Source organism: Mustela nivalis, assembly GCF_964662115.1.
Source record: "Mustela nivalis genome assembly, chromosome: 14".
Taxonomy (NCBI): Eukaryota; Metazoa; Chordata; class Mammalia; order Carnivora; family Mustelidae; genus Mustela; species Mustela nivalis.
The window spans coordinates 63,744,610-63,762,070 of NC_139033.1; the positions used below are offsets into that span (position 1 = coordinate 63,744,610).

General features: G+C 36.0%; 1 protein-coding gene across 8 annotated transcripts in view; it reads left to right on the forward strand.

Annotated features, from left to right (window-relative positions):
• The window catches only part of SS18 (SS18 subunit of BAF chromatin remodeling complex), a 95,958-nt gene that overhangs the window by 7,476 nt on the left and 71,021 nt on the right, over window positions 1-17,461 (forward strand). For all 8 annotated transcript variants that reach the window (XR_014302742.1, XR_014302743.1, XM_082698897.1 and 5 more), the window contains exon 3: window positions 10,516-10,600. Coding sequence is in view for 6 of the 8 variants with exons in the window: in XM_082698897.1 (XP_082555023.1) it covers window positions 10,516-10,600 (85 nt within the window). In the remaining 2 variants the exon portion in view is untranslated. The remainder of the gene's footprint in view (window positions 1-10,515; window positions 10,601-17,461) is intronic.

Genomic DNA, 17,461 nt, shown 5'->3' on the forward strand with positions numbered 1-17,461 from the left:
CCTCACATCAGCCATGGGATAATAAAAGTTGACAGTCTCTGATTAGAATACTTACTTTCACCTATGGCTTTTTAAACTGCCAGATAGAGCCAAGGATTTTGACATAGTACGGGTTCAGTTTCTTAGAGGACCCAGCAGTACATAGCATGGATAGGACATATTTAGATATAGAATCAGCCTTTCCAACTTGAGTCAACAAAAGAATATACTATTTTATTCTCTATATTCTTAGTTTTTGTGTGTGTATATATAATCATTTCCCCCTTCTCTGCATATTAGAATAGGCCTCATTTTCTCACATATTTGGTGCAGATGGGGTTTAAATTGATTTAGATGGAGTTTTACATTTTGCTCTTTCTGATGGATTCTTAAATTTCTTTTATTCTTAAAGCTCTTTATTCTTTCTTTTTTAAGTTTTTAGTGTTGGTTTATGAGTAAAGAAAAAATTCTTCCTCTCAACCTTAAATGTTCTTGTTTCCTGCATTAGGAGAAGGAACAGGAAAATGAAGAAGAGCATCAATTAAATGATAGCCATCTGGGCTATTCGATTTTAATTAAATAATTTATTAAGATGTGATAACTTTGCCTAAAACAGTATATTTTTAATATAAAATAACTTTTTATGAAAGTAGTATAAGAATTGTAGAAAATTTAAAAACACAGATAACGTAAAAATGAAATAACAACCACTATATTCTCATCACATAAAGATTTTTCACTGGTAACATCTCTGTGTATATTGCTGTACCTATCTTTATCTATATCTATGTATACACGTTCCTGTTATGCTCAAAAATTAACAGATCACTTGTAGAGCTCATATGCACAGATTCTCTTCCCTTTAGATTGTGATAACGTGTGAGAATGTATTGTTGTTCTGTTGTAGTGTTTGATTTGAGTATTTTGTTAATCAACTTAAATATTTACTTAAATCAGCCCTTGTTTTCTGTATTTCATCATGAATGTAACTACTTCAGAGTGTACTGTAAGTGGTTTTCATGCAAAAAAATTTCTACTAATCATTATATAAAAGAATGTAGTTTTAAATCTCTGATTATGAATATAACTTTTATTCTGTAAATCGTATTTCTGTTGTCTTATACATATAATCTTCATGGTCTCTTGGTAAAGGTTTATTGTTAAAAATGAGAGTGACTTTTGGTTCATTTTTAAAAAATTTTATTTATTATTTTTATTAACATACAATGTATTATTTGCCCCAGGGGTACAGATCTCTGAATTGTCAGGCTTACACACTTCATAGCACTCACAATATTACATACCCTTTCCAATGTCCATAACCGAACCACCCTCTCCACACCCCCCTCCCCCAGCTACCCTCAGTTTGTTCTCTGAGATTAAGAGTCTCTTATAGTTTGTCTTCCTCCCGATCCCATGTTGTTTCATTTTTTTCTTCCCTACCCTGCAATGCCCCCCACTTTGCCTCATAAATTCCTCATATCAGGGAGATCATATGATAATTGTCTTTCTCTGATTGACTTATTTCTCTCAGCATAATACCCACTAGTTCCATCCACATCATTGCAAATGGCAAGATTTCATTTCTTTTGATGGCTGCATAGTATTCCATTGTGTATATATACCACATCTTCTTTATCCATTCATCTGTTGATGGACATCTAGGTTCTTTCCAGAGTTTCGCTATTGTGGACATTGCTGCTATAAACATTCAGGTGCACATGCCCTTTTGGATCACTGCAATTGTATCTTCAGGTTAAATACCCAGTAGTGTGATTGCTGGGTTGTAGGGTAGTTCTATTTTCAACTTTTGAGGAACCTCCATTCTGTTTTCCAGAGTGGCTGCACCAGCTTGCATTCCCACCAACAGTGTAGGAGGGTTCCCCTTTTTCCGCATCCTCACCAGCATCTGTCATTTCCCAACTTGTTAATTTTAGCCATTCTGACTGGTAAGAGGTGGTATCTCATTGTGGTTTTGATTAGTATTTCCCTGATGCCGAGTGATTGGAGCATTTTTTCATGTGTCTGTTGGCCATCTGGATGTCGTCTTTGCAGAAATGTCTGTTCATGTCCTCTGCCCATTTCTTGATTGGATTATTTGTTCTTTGGATGGTGAGTTTGATAAGCTCTTTATAGATTTTGGATACTAGCCCTTTTTCTGATATGTCATTTACAGATATCTTCTCCTGTTCTGTCAGTTGTCTTTTGGTTTTGTTGACTGTTTCCTTTGCTGTGCAGAAGCTTTTGATCTTGATGAAGTCCCAATAGTTCATTTTTGCCTTGCTTCCCTTTCCTTTGGTGATGTTTCTAGGAAGAAGTTGCTGTGGCTGAGGTCGAAGAGGTTCCTGCCTGTATTCTCCTCAAGGATTTTGATGGATTCCTGTCTCACATTGAGGTCTTTCATCCATTGTGAGTCTATTTTTGTGTGTGGTGTAAGGAAATGGTCCAGTTTCATTCTTCTGCATGTGGCTGTCCAATTTTCCCTACAACATTTATTGAAGAGGCTGTCTTTTTTCCATTGGATATTCTTTCCTGCTTTGTCGAAGATTAGTTGACCATAGAGTTGAGGGTCTATTTCTGGGCTCTATTCTGTTCCATTGATCTATGTGTCTGTTTTTGTGTCAGTACCATACTGTCTTGATGATGGCAGCTTTGTAATAGAGCTTGAAATCTGGAATTGTGATTTCACCAACTTTGGCTTTCTTTTTCAACATTCCTCTGGCTGTTCGGTGTCTTTTCTCATTCCATATACATTTTAGGATTATTTGTTCCATTTCCTTGAAAAAAAATGATGATAGTTTGATAGGGATTGCATCAAATGTGTAGATTGCTTTAGGTAGCATAGACATTTTCACAATTATTTGTTCTTCCAATTCATGAGCATGGAACATTTTTCCATTTCTTTGTGTCTTCCTCAATTCCTTTCATGAGTACTTTATAGTTTCCTGAGTACAGATTCTTTGCCTCTTTGGTTAGGTTAATTCCTGGTTATCTTATGGTTTTGAGTGCAGTTGTAAATGGGATCGACTCCTTAATTTCTCTTTGTTCTGTCTTGTTGGTGTATAGAAATGCAGCTGATTTCTCTGCGTTGATTTAATATTCTGTATGAGTTCTAGCAGTTTTGGACTGGAGTCTTTTGGGTTTTCCACATAAAGTAATTTCTCTTTGTTCTGTTTTGTTGCTGTATAGAAATGCAGCTGATTTCTGTGCGTTGATTTAATATTCTGTATGAGTTTTAGCAGTTTTGGACTGGAGTCTTTTGGGTTTTCCACATAAAGTATCATATCATCAGCAAAGAGTGAGAGTTTGACTACTTCTTTGCCGATTCAGAATGCCTTTAATTTCTTTTTGTTAGTCTGATTGCTGAGGCTAGGACTTCTAGTACTATGTTGAATAGCAGTGTTGATAGTGGGCATCCCTGCTGTGTTCCTGATCTTAGCCGAAAAGCTCTCAGTTTTTCCCCATTGAGAATGATACTCGCTGTGGGTTTTTCATAGATGGCTTGGATGATATTGAGGAATATACTCTCTATCCCTACACTTTGATGAGTTTTGATCAAGAAAGATGCTATACTTTGTCAAATGCTTTTTCAGCATCTATTGAGAGTATCGTATGGTTCTTGTTCTTTCTTTATCAATGTATTGTATCCCATTGATTTGCGGATGTTGAACCAACCTTGCAGCCCAGGAGTAAATCCCACTTGGTCATGGTGAATAATCCTTTTAATGTACTGTTGGATCCTATTGACTAGTATTTTGGTGAGAATTTTTGCATCTGTGTTCATCAAGGATATTGGTCTGTAATTCTCTTTTTTGATAGGGTCTTTGTCTGGTTTTGGGATCAAGGTAATGCTGGCCTCATAAAATGAGTTTTGAAATTTTCCTTCTGTTTCTATTTTTTGGAACAGTTTCAGAAGAATAGGTATTAATTATTCTTTAAATGTTTGTTAGAATTCCCCTGGGAAGCTGTCTGGCCGTGGTCTCTTGTTTGTTGGGAGATTTTTGATGACTGCTTCAATCTCCTTACTGGTTATGGGCCTGTTCAGGTTTTCTATTTATTCCTGGTTCCGTTTTGGTAGTTTATATGTCTCTAGGAATGCATCCATTTCTTCTAGATTGTCAAATTTGCTGGCATATAATTGCTCATAATATGTTATTGTAATTGTTTGTTTTTCTTTGGTGTTGGTTGTGATCTCTTCTCTGTCATTCATGATGTTATTTATTTGGGTCCTTTTCAGCCTTTTCTGTGGCCCAAAGATTGTGAATAGTTGTGTTTTCATTTTCATTCGTTTCCAAGAATAATTTCCTGGTTGACCCATTCATTGTTTAGTAGGATGCTCTTTAGCCTCCACATATTTGGGTTCTTTCCAACTTTCCTCTTGTGATTGAGTTCTAGTTTCAGACCATTGTGGTCTGAAAATATTCAGGGAATGATCCCAATCTTTTGGTACCAGTTGAGACCCGATTTGTGACCTAGGGTGTGATCTATTCTGGAGAATATTCCATATGTACTAGAGAAGAATGTGTATTCTGTTGCTTTGGGATGGAATGTTCTGAATATATCTGTGATGTCCATCTGGTCCAGTGTGTCATTTAATCCCTTTATTTCTTTGTTGATCTTTTGCTTGGATGGATCTGTCTATTTCAGTATGGGGGGTGTTAAAGTCCCCAACTATTATTTTATTATTGTCAATGTGTTTCTTTAATTTTGTTGTTATTTGGTTTATATAGTTGGCTGCTCCCATGTTAGGGGCATCGATATTTAAAATTGTTAGATCTTCTTGTTGGACAGACCCTTTGAATATGATATAGTGTCCTTCTCTTATTATAGTCTTTGGCTTAAAATCTAATTTATCTGGTATAAGTATTGCCACCGGCTTTCTTTTGATGTCCATTAGTGGGGTAAATTGTTTTCCACCCCCTCACTTTAAATCTGGAGGTGTCTTTGGGTCTAAAATGAATTTCTTGCAGACAACATATTGATCTTTTTTTTTTTTTTTAAGATTTTATTTATTTATTTGACAGACAGAGATCATAAGTAGGCAGAGAGGCAGACAGAGAGAGAGAGAGAGGAGGAAGCAGGCTCCTTGCTGAGCAGAGAGCCTGATGCGGGACTCGATCCCAGAACCCTGAGATCATGACCTGAGCCGAAGGCAGCGGCTTAACCCACTGAGCCACCCAGGTGCCCTCGGTTTTGTTTTTTTAATCCATTGTGATATCCTGTGTCTTTTGATTGGGGAATTTAGCCCATTTACATTCAGGATAACTATTGAAAGATATGAATTTAGTGCCATTGTATTGCCTGTAAGGTGGCTGTTACTGTATATTGTCTCTCTTCCTTTCTGATCTACTACTTTGAGGTTCTCTCTTTGCTTAGAGGACACCTTTCATAATTTCTATTAGGGCTGTTTTGGTGCTTGCAATTTCTTTTAATTTTTGGTTGTCCTTGGAAGCTTTTTCTCTTTCCTTCTATTTCCAGTGATAGCTTATCTGGATATAGTATTCTTGGCTGCATATTTTTCTCATTTAGTGCTCTGAATATGTCATGCCAGTTCTTTCTGGCCTGCCAAGTCTCTGTTGATAAGTCTACTGCCAATCTAATATTTCTGCCATTGTATGTGACAGACTTCTTGTCCCAAGCTACTTTCAGGATTTTTTCTTTGTCACTAAGACTAGTAAATTTTACCATTAGATGATGGGGTGTGGACCTATTTTAATTGATTTTGAGGGGATTCTCTGTGCCTCTTGGATTTTGATTCTTGTTCCCTTTGCCATATTAGGGAAATTCTCTGTTATAATTTGCTACAGTATACTTCTGCCCCCCCTTTCTTCTTTTGGAATCCCAGTTATTCTAATACCGTTTCATCTTATGGTATCACTCACTTATCTCTCGAATTCTCCCCTTATCGTCCTGTAGTTGTTTGTCTCTTTTTCTCAGTTCAGTTTTTTTATTCCCCGTCATTTGGTCTTTTGTATCGCTAATTCTCTCTTTTTTGCCTGATTTATTCTAGCAGTGAGAGCCTCCATTCTTGATTGCACCTCATTAATTCCTTTTTTGATTTCATCTTGGTTAGATTTTAGTTCTTTTATTTTCTCCAGAAAGGGATTTTATTTCTCCAGAGAGGGTTTCTCTAATATCTTCCATGCCTTTTTTGAGCCCAGCTAGCACCTTGAGAATTGTCATTCTGAACTCTAGATCTGACATATTTCCAATGTCCGCATTGATAAGGTCCCTAGTCATTGGTACTGCCTCTTGTTCTTTTTTTTTTGTGGTGACTTTTTTTTGTTGTTGTTAAAGATTTTATTTATTTATTTGTCAGAGAGCGAGAGCGAGCACAGGCAGACAAGAGTGGAAGGCAGAGAGTCAGAGGGAGAAGCAGGCTCCCTGCGGAGCAAGGAGCCCGATGTGGGACTCGATCCCAGGACGCTGGGATCATGACCTGAGCCGAAGGCAGCTGCTTAACCAACTAAGCCACCCAGGCGTCCCTGTGGTGACTTTTTATGTCTTATCATTTTTGGATCACTTCTTTTTTTATTCTGTCTCTTGAACTAATAATTTCTAGATGTATCTACTGAAAAACAACAACTTATTTGCCTGTTTGTCCTCCAGAATCTGGCCTCTTCCTCATTTATACTCCAGCATGAATCTTGAAGGTCCTTACAGAGTCATTTCATGGGTCACTCTATGGAGCACACTCAGCTCTCAGTCCCTCTGCTCATCATTTTCCCATGGAAAGGAATCCACTCTGGAGCTCATGACACTGGACCTTCCTCCCCTGGGAGAAATGGCATAGTATCACGATGCAGGAATTGGCTGGGTTTGGAGACTCCAAACAGGACTGTGTGCCAGAGATAGAAACCGGTCCATTTTTTAATTATATCAATAAATTTAAGAGTGGTTATTTGACCCTACTCCAGATAATTGATGTAGTGGTTCTTAGTGGAATCTTTGGGAAGTAGAAGTGGAACTGCCTCTCATTTAATAGGTTAATAATTATGGGTATTTTGGAATATCTGCAGTATTTATTAGGAAGTTACCATCATCAAAAGTAAAATGTTTGTATCTGTCCTTATCATATATACTCAGGTTTTTTTTTTGTTAATATAGACCATTTTAGAAATAATAAACATGTACATTAAAAAAGTAAAAGTATATACAGAATAAAGTTTCTCAGGAAAATATTTCTGTAAGATTTGTAGAAGAATCTACTTTTTTTTTTAAATCATTTCAGAAGAGTCAGCTGAAACCAGATTCTTCTGGAATGTTTGCTTATTGCTTTTTAGGTGATGAATACACAGACTTGAATATGAATATATACTACCTTTTCATTAATATTTATCTTTAAGTCTTGAATGGATCTTAGGAAAACTTATTTGATGAATGCTATAAAAATAATGCAGATTACAAAAAAGAAACCCTAATGAAGTTAGAGAAGATAATTTAAGTAGAAGATTTGGGGCTGTTGGGAAAATTGGAGTAATTGAATGGGTTTGTGGATGATTACATGGTATTACTGTAGTAATATTCTGCTATGTTTGTATATGGGAATTTCCTTGTTTTTAGGAAATGAAGTGTTGGGAGTAGTGGGATATTATGTCTGTAACTGAGTCAAAAGATTTTGAAGAAAGTGTGTGTGTGCCTGTATGTGTGTACATAATGGTGTGTGTGTTTAGAGATGGAGTAAGACAAATGTGAAATGCCAAAGATTGGGGAGTGTGGGAGAACGATATTTGGGAATTCTTCATACTATTCTGAAAACTCTAAGTTTAAAATTATTTCAAAAATTAAAAGTTAAAAAGATTTAGGTTGGGAAATGTCTTAAAGTACTCCATAAAAGGGGGCTGTATTTATAGATACTTAGAACTCTAAGGGACTTTGGAGATCTACTTTAACTCCATTTATTTTTACAAATGAGGCCTTAAGAGTGTGGCAGAGTAGATTTAACAGTATTCTAATATGGACTTGGTAAGTACTAATCAGTAGGACTAAAATTTTTTCTTGAAGGGTCATGAGGAAGCCTAGTTTCTTAGTAAGTTTTGTTATTTTATTTTTGCAGGGTGGTCAGCAAACCTCATACTGAATATTAAAGCCATATTAATACTCAGAGATGAAAGGAAAAACTTAGAGGTGTAAACTTTGAAATGGGTTATATATATTTTTTAAAGTTTTTATTTATTTATTTATTTGTCAGGGAGAAAGAGAGCATAAGCTGGAGGGAGCTACAGGCTGAAGGAGAAAAACAGGCACCCCGCTGAGCAGGGATCAGCCGTGATGGGTTTGGGGGGCATGAGGCCTCTATCCCAGGGATCCTCACCTGAGCCAAAAGCAGGCGCTTATCCCACTGAACCATCCAGGTGTCCCCTGGGTTATATGTTCTAATTAAAAATGCCTGGTTGGTTTTAAAAAATGGCAAGATTTTGGAACCCTGTATTTTAAATTCCATTCAAGGTCTTTACAGAGTAGTGAAATAGTTCCAGCTAGTGTTTCCTTTAGTGTTGTTTTAAACGTTTTGACAATGTAATTAAGCATTATGAAAAATGCAGTACAATGTAATAATTCCTGGTCCTCTTGTCTAAGAATCACTGTAAAACAAACATTGTATCATGTCTGATTGAGCCACATAGTGTAATATGTGAGGAGGAACATTAAGAGCCTAAACTTCTTAAACAACAGCAAAAAAACACAAAAGGAAACCAAGAAACTTAGGGAAGTGTTGGTTATGTCTGTTACCTTGATTGTGGTGATGGTGTCACAGGTGTTTGCATATGTCCAAACTTATCAAATTATACAAATTAAATGTGTGTGGATCTCTGTATATTGGTTATGCCTCTAAGAAATCTGTAAAAAACAAGAGAACATGAACTTGTTAGGAAAATTGAAGGCCAATGAGAAGTAAGTTTTTTTTCTCTAATAAGAAAAAAGTAGTAAGGCCAATTCTAATAGAAATAAAATAATGCAGCAAAAGATTTTCTAGGATTCCTCCTATGGTGTATAGAGAACAACTTCATTTGGGATCTGTGTTAGAAGACTGTTTAGCTGAATAAAGTTCTTTTATCTTACTTTCAGTATTTTGATTTGTATTTAATGTTTCTAGGTAAACAAAAATCTGAAACAGCCTAACATTTTGGTGTAGGATTTATAAGTTTGTATTTGGGAGGTGTACAAACACTAGTTAACTGGATCACTACCAATTTGCAGAGACTTAGTAAAACTAATTCATAAGATCACCATGAACATATTTAACCACTTCATTGCACTAGTGAGACTTTGCTTTGTTTTTTAAAGTTAATTCTTTTTTTTTTTTTTTTTAAGATTTTATTTATTTAACAGAGAGAGAGAGAGATCACAAGTAGGCAGAGGCAGGCAGAGAGAGAGAGAGGAGGAAGCAGGCTCCCTGTTGAACAGAGAGCCCGATGTGGGGCTCGATCCCAGGAACTTGGAATCATGACCTGAGCTGAAGGCAGAGAGAGGTTTTAACACACTGAGCCACCCAGGCGCCCCCTTTTTTTTGCGCCCCTCTTTTTTAAAGCCAATTCTTAATGATATAGTCCCCTATCATATTCTGTCTCATGTAGATGTATGTATGTGTATATAATATATTATAGTATAATATAAACTTGTGTGTGAGTGTGTGTGTGTGTGTATAAGTGAAAACACCTATTCATTGTTTCCTTTACATGCTGAGCCCTAACACATGTTCGGTACATCTGCAGCAGGTATCAGTTGTTGCTTACTGCTGCTGGAGAAAGAAAAGTTGTGTGATTCCTGCCTCCTTCCTGACATTTTCAGCAGAGCCTGTTGCCTTAACTTGGGTTTGGGATTTTTGGCAATATGAAAATGGCAGGGTGGAGGGATTAAGCATATCAATTTTGTTGATTTCGTTCCTTCTAGCTCTGTTTTTAGAAAACACATGTGTGGGGCACCTGGGTGGCTCAGTGGCTTAAGCCTCTGCCTCCTGCTCAGGTCATGATCCCAGGGTTCTGGGATCAAGCCCTGCATCGGGCTCTCTGCTCAGCAGGGAGCCTGCGTCCCCCTCTTTCTCTACCTGCTGCTCTGCCTACTTGTGATCTCTCTCTCTGTCAGATAAATAAATAAAATCTTTAAAAAAAAAAAAGAAAGAAAACACATGTGCTATGTATACAGCTAATGCATATCTCAGTAATTCCATTTCCTGAGCTGTGCAAATATTGTGTATGTTACTAACCTTTCTAAATCTCAGTTGCCTCATCTGGTAAAATGGAGAAAATAACTACTTTTACCTCATAGCTTGGGTTTGAGGATTGACTGAAATATAGGAGTATATAAAACAACTGTAGCAATATCTAGCACATGGTAAGATCTGTGTGTTTGTTATTATCTTGGAGTGTATTTATTATTTGGAATTATTTTGCAGAGGAACTAGGAAAAAATTGATGGGCTATTGATGTTCAGGTAACAAATCTTTTATTAAACTTGAGAAATAATTAGAATGCTATTTGTATTTAAGCAGTAGGAAGAAAATTATTTTTAATATTGGTATTTGTTTTGTTTTAATAGGTATCAGCAGATGTTGCATACGAACTTGGTCTACCTTGCTACAATAGCAGATTCTAATCAAAATATGCAGTCTCTTTTACCAGCAGTAAGTACCTTTAAAATAGTGTGAAGTAGACAAAATCTTACATAGAGTTATGTACAGGATAACACATTTTTGTTCAGTGATGTTGAAGTTTTGTTTAGTAAATTCTGCCTTCTGAGAACATCAGGGTATTCTTCTATATGATCTAAAAGCTTCATTGTTTTGTTTTCATATTTAATTTGAGTCGATTCACCTAGAATTGTTTCCCTTCCTGAAGAAGTTATATCCATTCATCCATTCACCCACATATTTACCCACCTGCCTACTTATTTATTTATTTTAATTTGTAATTGCACATATAATTTATGAATAAGCATGTAGTATTTCAAAGCAAATCCCAGGCATCATATACTTTCCCTGGTAAATACTTCAGTATGCATCTCTAGCAGAGAAGTAGCAGTATTCCACCCAACAAGAGTAACCAGAGTTTCTTAATTTTTTATTATACCCAGGCTATCTTCAGTTTTCACTGATTATCTTAAATCAAATGTATTAAACCCAAATGTTAAAATGATTTTTTGGTGCAGAATCCAGACAAGGTCCACATGTTGCATTGGTTGATATGTGTTTTAAGTTTTTTTGAGTCTATCAGTTAATCTTTTTTATTGTCCATTTATTTGTTGAAGAACTTGGGTATCTTATATCTGGATTTGGCTAAATGTATCCTCATGGTCCTTTAATGTATTCTTCCATTTTATCTCTTATTTCCTATAAACTGATAATTAGGTAGAGAAGCTTGATTAGAGTTAGATTCAGTTTTGTGTTAAGAATATTTAATTGAGGGGTGCCTGGGTGGCTCAGTGGTTTAAAGCTCTGCCTTCAGCTCAGGTCATGATCCCAGGGTCCTGGGATTGAGCCCCACATCGGGCTGTCCGCTCAGCGGGGAGCCTGCTTCTTCCTCTCTGCCTGCCTCCCTGCCTACTTGTGATCTCTGTCAGTCAAATAAATAAATAAATCTGAAAAAAAAAAAAAAAAAAAAGAATATTTAATTGAGGGGCGCCTAGGTGGCACAGTTGGTTGAGTGTCTGACTCTTGATCTCAGCTCAGATCATGATCTCAGGGTTATGAGTTTAACCGCTGTGTTGAGCTCCACTTAAAAAAGAAAAGAATATTTCATTGGTGGTGCTGTGTTGCCTATTATATCACATCGGGGGGGAACATTTTGGTTGTTCCATTTTTAGTAATGTTAAGATTGATGAATGGTGGGGTGCCTGGGTGGCTCAGTGGGTTAAGCCTCTGCCTTTCGCTCAGGTCATGATCTCAGGGTCTTGGGATCGAGCCTCATCGGGCTTTCTGCTCAGCAGGGAGCCTGCTTCTCCCTTTCTCTCTGCCTGCCTACTTGTGATCTTCCTCTCTGTCAAATAAATAAATGGAGCCTGATGCGTGGCTCCATCCCAGGACACCGGGATCATGACCTGAGCCGAAGGCAGATGCTTAACTCACTGAGCTACCCAGGCGCCCCATAAATAAATAAAATCTTTAAAAAAAAAAAAAAAGGGCAGTTCTCTCTGGAAATTTAGATTTCTAAAAAAGATTGATGAATGGGACAGGTGTCTGGTTGGCTCATTCAGTAGAGCATGCAGCTCTTGATTATGAGCTCAAGCCCTAAGTTGGGCGTGAAATCTACCTAAAGAAAAAAGAAGATTGATGGGCCCAGTTGATACCATCCTGATGACTCTATTATAAATTTCCCCATCAACCTTTCGTTTAATGATCTTAGCAGTCATTGATGCTTGTTGGCCAGATATGTTATTTCATATTTGGATCACAGAATGATGAATCTCTAATTTTACAGTTCCTCCTGTATTTATTAGCTGTACTTCTTTTAAAAAAGAAAAAATCCTTTCATCAAGTATTTGGTTATCCTGAGATAGAGAGTCCCTATATGAGAATGATGATTAAAGGCTAGTTTCTAGCCTCTTAACAGTTTTCAGAATAACAAGTTGGCCCCTAGCAATCTGTGAAGGTGACTAGTGATTTTTTTTATTATTATGTCATCTAAACATACATGTTTTGTATTTTTAATGTGTCCATTGGAATCTTTTTTTTTTTTTTTTTTGATACTTCAGGTTATCTCTACTTTGATCAGTGAGAGCCTGTTCATTTGGCTGCTGTGTCCATCTGACATGATTCAAGTATTCTTGTATAGCTTCTTTTCTTTCAGGATTTGAGAGACCTGTCAGGCTGACTATATTTTCTGCCTCAGAACTATTCTGCCTCAGCTCTTCTTTTCAGGCAGCACTTTTTCAATGGGAATAGATATTTAGAGACCACATTTTGGATGTTTGGGGCATTCATTATTACTGGGTTTTCATTGTTTCTAGGTATTTTTGGTGAACAGAACTAGTAAACACATTTTTTAGAAAAAGAAATCAAGTGTTGAATTAGTGCTATTTCCCTTCAGGAAAGGTTTTTTTCCTTAGCTTTCATTTCATGTATAATCTCTTCTGTCTTATTCTAAAACTCTTGGTACCTTAATGACATTATTATGTTTTTTTTGTTTTTTTTTTTTAAAGATTTTATTTATTTATTTGAAAGACGGAGATCACAAGTAGGCAGAGAGGCAGGCAGAGAGAGAGAGAGAGGGAAGCAGGCTTCCTGCTGAGCAGGGAGCCCGATGCGGGGCTCGATCCCAGGACCCTGAGATCATGACCCGAGCCAAAGGCAGCAGCCCAAACCACTGAGCCACCCAGGCACCCCTATTATGGTTGTTTATTTGCTTCATGCTACTACCTATATAAAAGTAATTTCAGTATAACAATCAAGATTGCCAAACAATAAGATGTTTGTCCTTAAGATGTATCCCACTAGGAATATATAATCAGTACATTTCTTTTTGACTGTGAAATACTTCATGTGGTTATTGCTTTGAACTTGATTACCAGCTAGGTGGAATTTATTTTTGTGAATGATGTGAGGAATGGGTTCAGTTTCATTGTTTCCATATGGATAGTTTTCTGTTCCAGCATTATCTATTGGAAAAACAATAACTTCTCTTGTCACCTCTATCTATATATATCAAATGTGCATATATATGTGGTTGTTTGATCTCTGTTCTGTCTCATTGGTATGTTGTTATAAATTCCACTGTCTTTTTACACTTGTCGTTGTCTTCTAAATCTTGATGTAAGTGAAGTTCTTCTTATGTTTTTCAAAAATATCTTGGCTATTGGTCCTTTGTGTTGCCATATGTCTTAAAAATCAGCATGTCCAACACAATTTGTTTTGATTTTTGTTGAGATTGTCTTGACTGTAAATTAATTTGGGGAGAATTTATATCTTCACAATATTGAGTCTGTCAAATCATGATCATTGCATGTATTTTCACTTATTTAATCCTGTAAATACCTTTCAGTGGAGTTTTATGATTTTTCCTGCAGAGGATGTGTACATCTCTCATTGGACTTATTGCTAGGCACTTCATATTTTTTGAGGCTATTTCAAGAGTCTGTTTTTTAAATAAAGTTTTATTTTCTAACTGCATTTGCTATTTACATGGAAATTCAGTTGATACTGAATTTCACAATCTTCTTCAACTCTTACTTCTAACAATTTTCTTGTAGATATCTTCTGTTTTCTATATTCACGAACATATTTGTGAATAATGAGTTTTGTTTTTTTCTTGCCGATCCTTACACCCTTTATTTCTTTCTCTTGCCTTACTTCTCTGGCTAGGACCTCCACTACATTCCTGAATAGAAGTGGTGATAGAGGACATCTTTATCTTGATAAGTTCCTGATCACAAAGGGAAAGCTTTCACTGTTTGACCATTAATAAGTATGATGTTTGCTGTAGTTTTTTGTAGATGCCTTTTATCAGATTGAGGAAGTTCCCTTCTGTTTCTGTTTTGCTAAATAAGAGTTTATATCTTGAATGGATGTTAAATTTTTTTTTTTTTAAAGATTATTTATTTATTTATTTATTTATTTGACAGAGATCACAAGTAGGCAGAGAGGCAGGCAGAGAGAGAGAGGAGGAAGCAGGCTCCCTGCTGAGCAGAGAGCCTGATGCGGGGCTCGATCCCAGAACCCTGGGATCATGACCTGAACCGAAGGCAGCGGCTTAACCCACTGAGCCACCCAGGCGCCCCTGGATGTTAAATTTTATTAAATGCTTTTATTGCATATAATGAGATGATCACAAATTTTTTCTTTTTTAATCTTTAATGTGAATTACGTTGGTTTACTTTTTAATGTACAATCTATCTTGCATTCTTGTAATTAACCTATTTTTTCATGACCCACTTGGTCAGGATCTTTGGTTTGGTTTGGTCGTGGTCTCTTAAAAAATTGCTGTATTCAGTTTGTTAAAATTTTGATCAAGATTTTTATGTCCTTGTTCTTGGGTGTAATTGACCTTTAATTTTTCCCTTCTTAGAATGCTTTCATCTGAGTTTTATTTTGAGGTTATGTTGGTTTTATAAAATGAGCTGGAGAATTCTAGTTTTTCTTACCTGGAGTAGTTTGTACCACAGAGTTACTGTTTCTTAAATGATTGGTGTACTTCTTTAGAAAAGCTCTCTGGGTCTGGAGTTTTCTTTGTGAGAAGGCTTGTTACTAATTCAGTTTCTTAATTGGTTGTAGCACAATTTATAACATTTTGTGAGTTTCCTATTTTGGTAAATTGTGCTTTTTAGCATTTACTAAATTTTCAGATTTATTGGCATAAAGTTCATGAAATATCTTTCTTATGTCCTCAGAATCTGGTGATATTTTCTTTTTTATTTTTCACATAGTTTATTTTTATGCCTTCTCTCTCTTTTTTTTCCGTGTGTGTGTGTGTGTGTGTGTGTGTCTTTTCAAAGAATCAGTTTTTGGCTTTGATTTTCACAGTGATAACATTTCCAAAGCTTTTTGTTCTCAGAACCACGTTAAACTTAAAAATTATTGAGGAAAAATAAAAATTATTGAGGACTCAGGGGTACCTGGGTGGTTCAGTTGGTTAGGCGTCTGCCTTTAGCTCAGGTCATGATCTCAGGGTCCTGGGATTGAGTCCTGCATCAGGCTCCCCACTGCTTCCCCCTCTGCCTGCTGCTCCCAATGCTTGTGCTGGCTCTCTCTCTGTCAAATAAATAAGATCTTAAAAAAAAAAAATTATTGAGGACTCTGAAGAACTTTATATGGGTTATATATATTGATAAATTTGTAAGTTTTCCTAAGTTTTTAAATTAAGACTGAGAAAATTTTTAAAGTATTTATCAGTTCATTTAGAATGAACAATAATAAACCCATTGCATGTTAATGTAAATAACATTCTTTAAAGAAAAAAATAACTATTTCTTTTAGAACAGATTTAGTGAGGAAGGAATCGTACTGTTTAGTAGTTTTGCAGATTTCTTTTAAATGTCTGATTTAATAGAAAACAGCTGTATTCTCATATCTACTTCTGAATTCAATCTAGTGTAGTATGTTTTGGGTGAAATAGAACAAAATCCAGTTTTGCTCAGATATGGAATTGGGAAAATGAAGACTATATTTTAATAGCCTTTTCAGATTGTTGTACAGTAATCTTTGATAGTATGGGGGATCTCAACAAGTGTTTTTTCTAAAGGTTATTTGCAGTATGGAATCTGATACAATATTAATAGATTTTTCTTATTTTGGTACATTAGAGTTCATTGGTCTGTCCTGCATTTTGGATGATCTTCTAATCATGCATAATTTTGTAACATGCTTTGGTCATTTGGAAAGTATTAAGTGCATTGAGTTATGTACATCCCTAAATATTGACATATTTCATTGTATGATACCAAAAACCACATTTGTTGAAATTGCCACTAGTCTCATTAGAAGTTAAGTATTAGGATGCTGTCAAACTCAAGACAGTAGATATAAGTTTGCCAAATTCCCAGTTCTTGCCTGAAAAGTCAAGTTTAATCATAGGCAGCAAATGCTGTTAGTTTTTTTCCAGGCTTACTGTGTTCATTTTTGAGCCACTGTCTGCCAGATACCCAAGTCTGGATAAGTATAGTTTGTCTACCAATTGTTCTTTCAGTTAAAAGTGGTGTTCCATGAAAACTCAGTCACAGAGTACTTTTATCATACTTTGATATGCAACAGATATATTTATTATTTTCTCATTTTGTCCCAGAATATTTAACTGAGTAGTTTTTACTGTTTCATCAAGGACATTCTTAAGTGAAAAAAAATTTTTTTTAAACTACTAGTCTGGCAATCAATAATACAATGATTTACTGTAGAGTTTGGTGCCTGGATTCATGCCAAGGCTTTTGCAGTTACACCCACTTTCTTTCTTTTGCACCATTGTTTTAAATTCCAACATGGCATAAAAGTATTGTTATGGAAGTAGTTTGACCTTTTGGACTCTAAAAGAGTCTGGAGGACCACATTTTGTGAACTAATGCTCTTTTGCATGTTTTTGAGTGTGATTAGCTTCTGATCTTGTTTTTATTATTTCCTTTTACTTTCTTTTGTTATGTTTTGCTGTTCTTTTTCTGAGTTTTTTTTTTTTTGAAGATTTTATTTATTTATTTATTTGACAGACAGAGATCACAAGCAGGCAGAGAGGCAGGCAGAGAGAGAGAGGAGGAAGCAGGCTCCCCGCTGAGTAGGAGAGCCCAGTGTGGGGCTCCATCCCAGAACCCTGGGACCATGACCTGAGCCGAAGGCAGAGGCTTTAACCCACTGAGCCACCCAGGCGTCCCTCTTTTTCTGAGTTTTGAGATGAATGTCTACTTTATCAAAGTTTTCATTTTTTAATACTAACATATGCATTTAAGGGAATAAATTTCTCCCTAGTCACAATTCTGATATGTAGTATATTCATATTTATTCAGTTCCAAATATTTTCTAATTTCCAGTGTTAAATTTTCTTTATACATGGGTTGATAAGCACACTTTTTA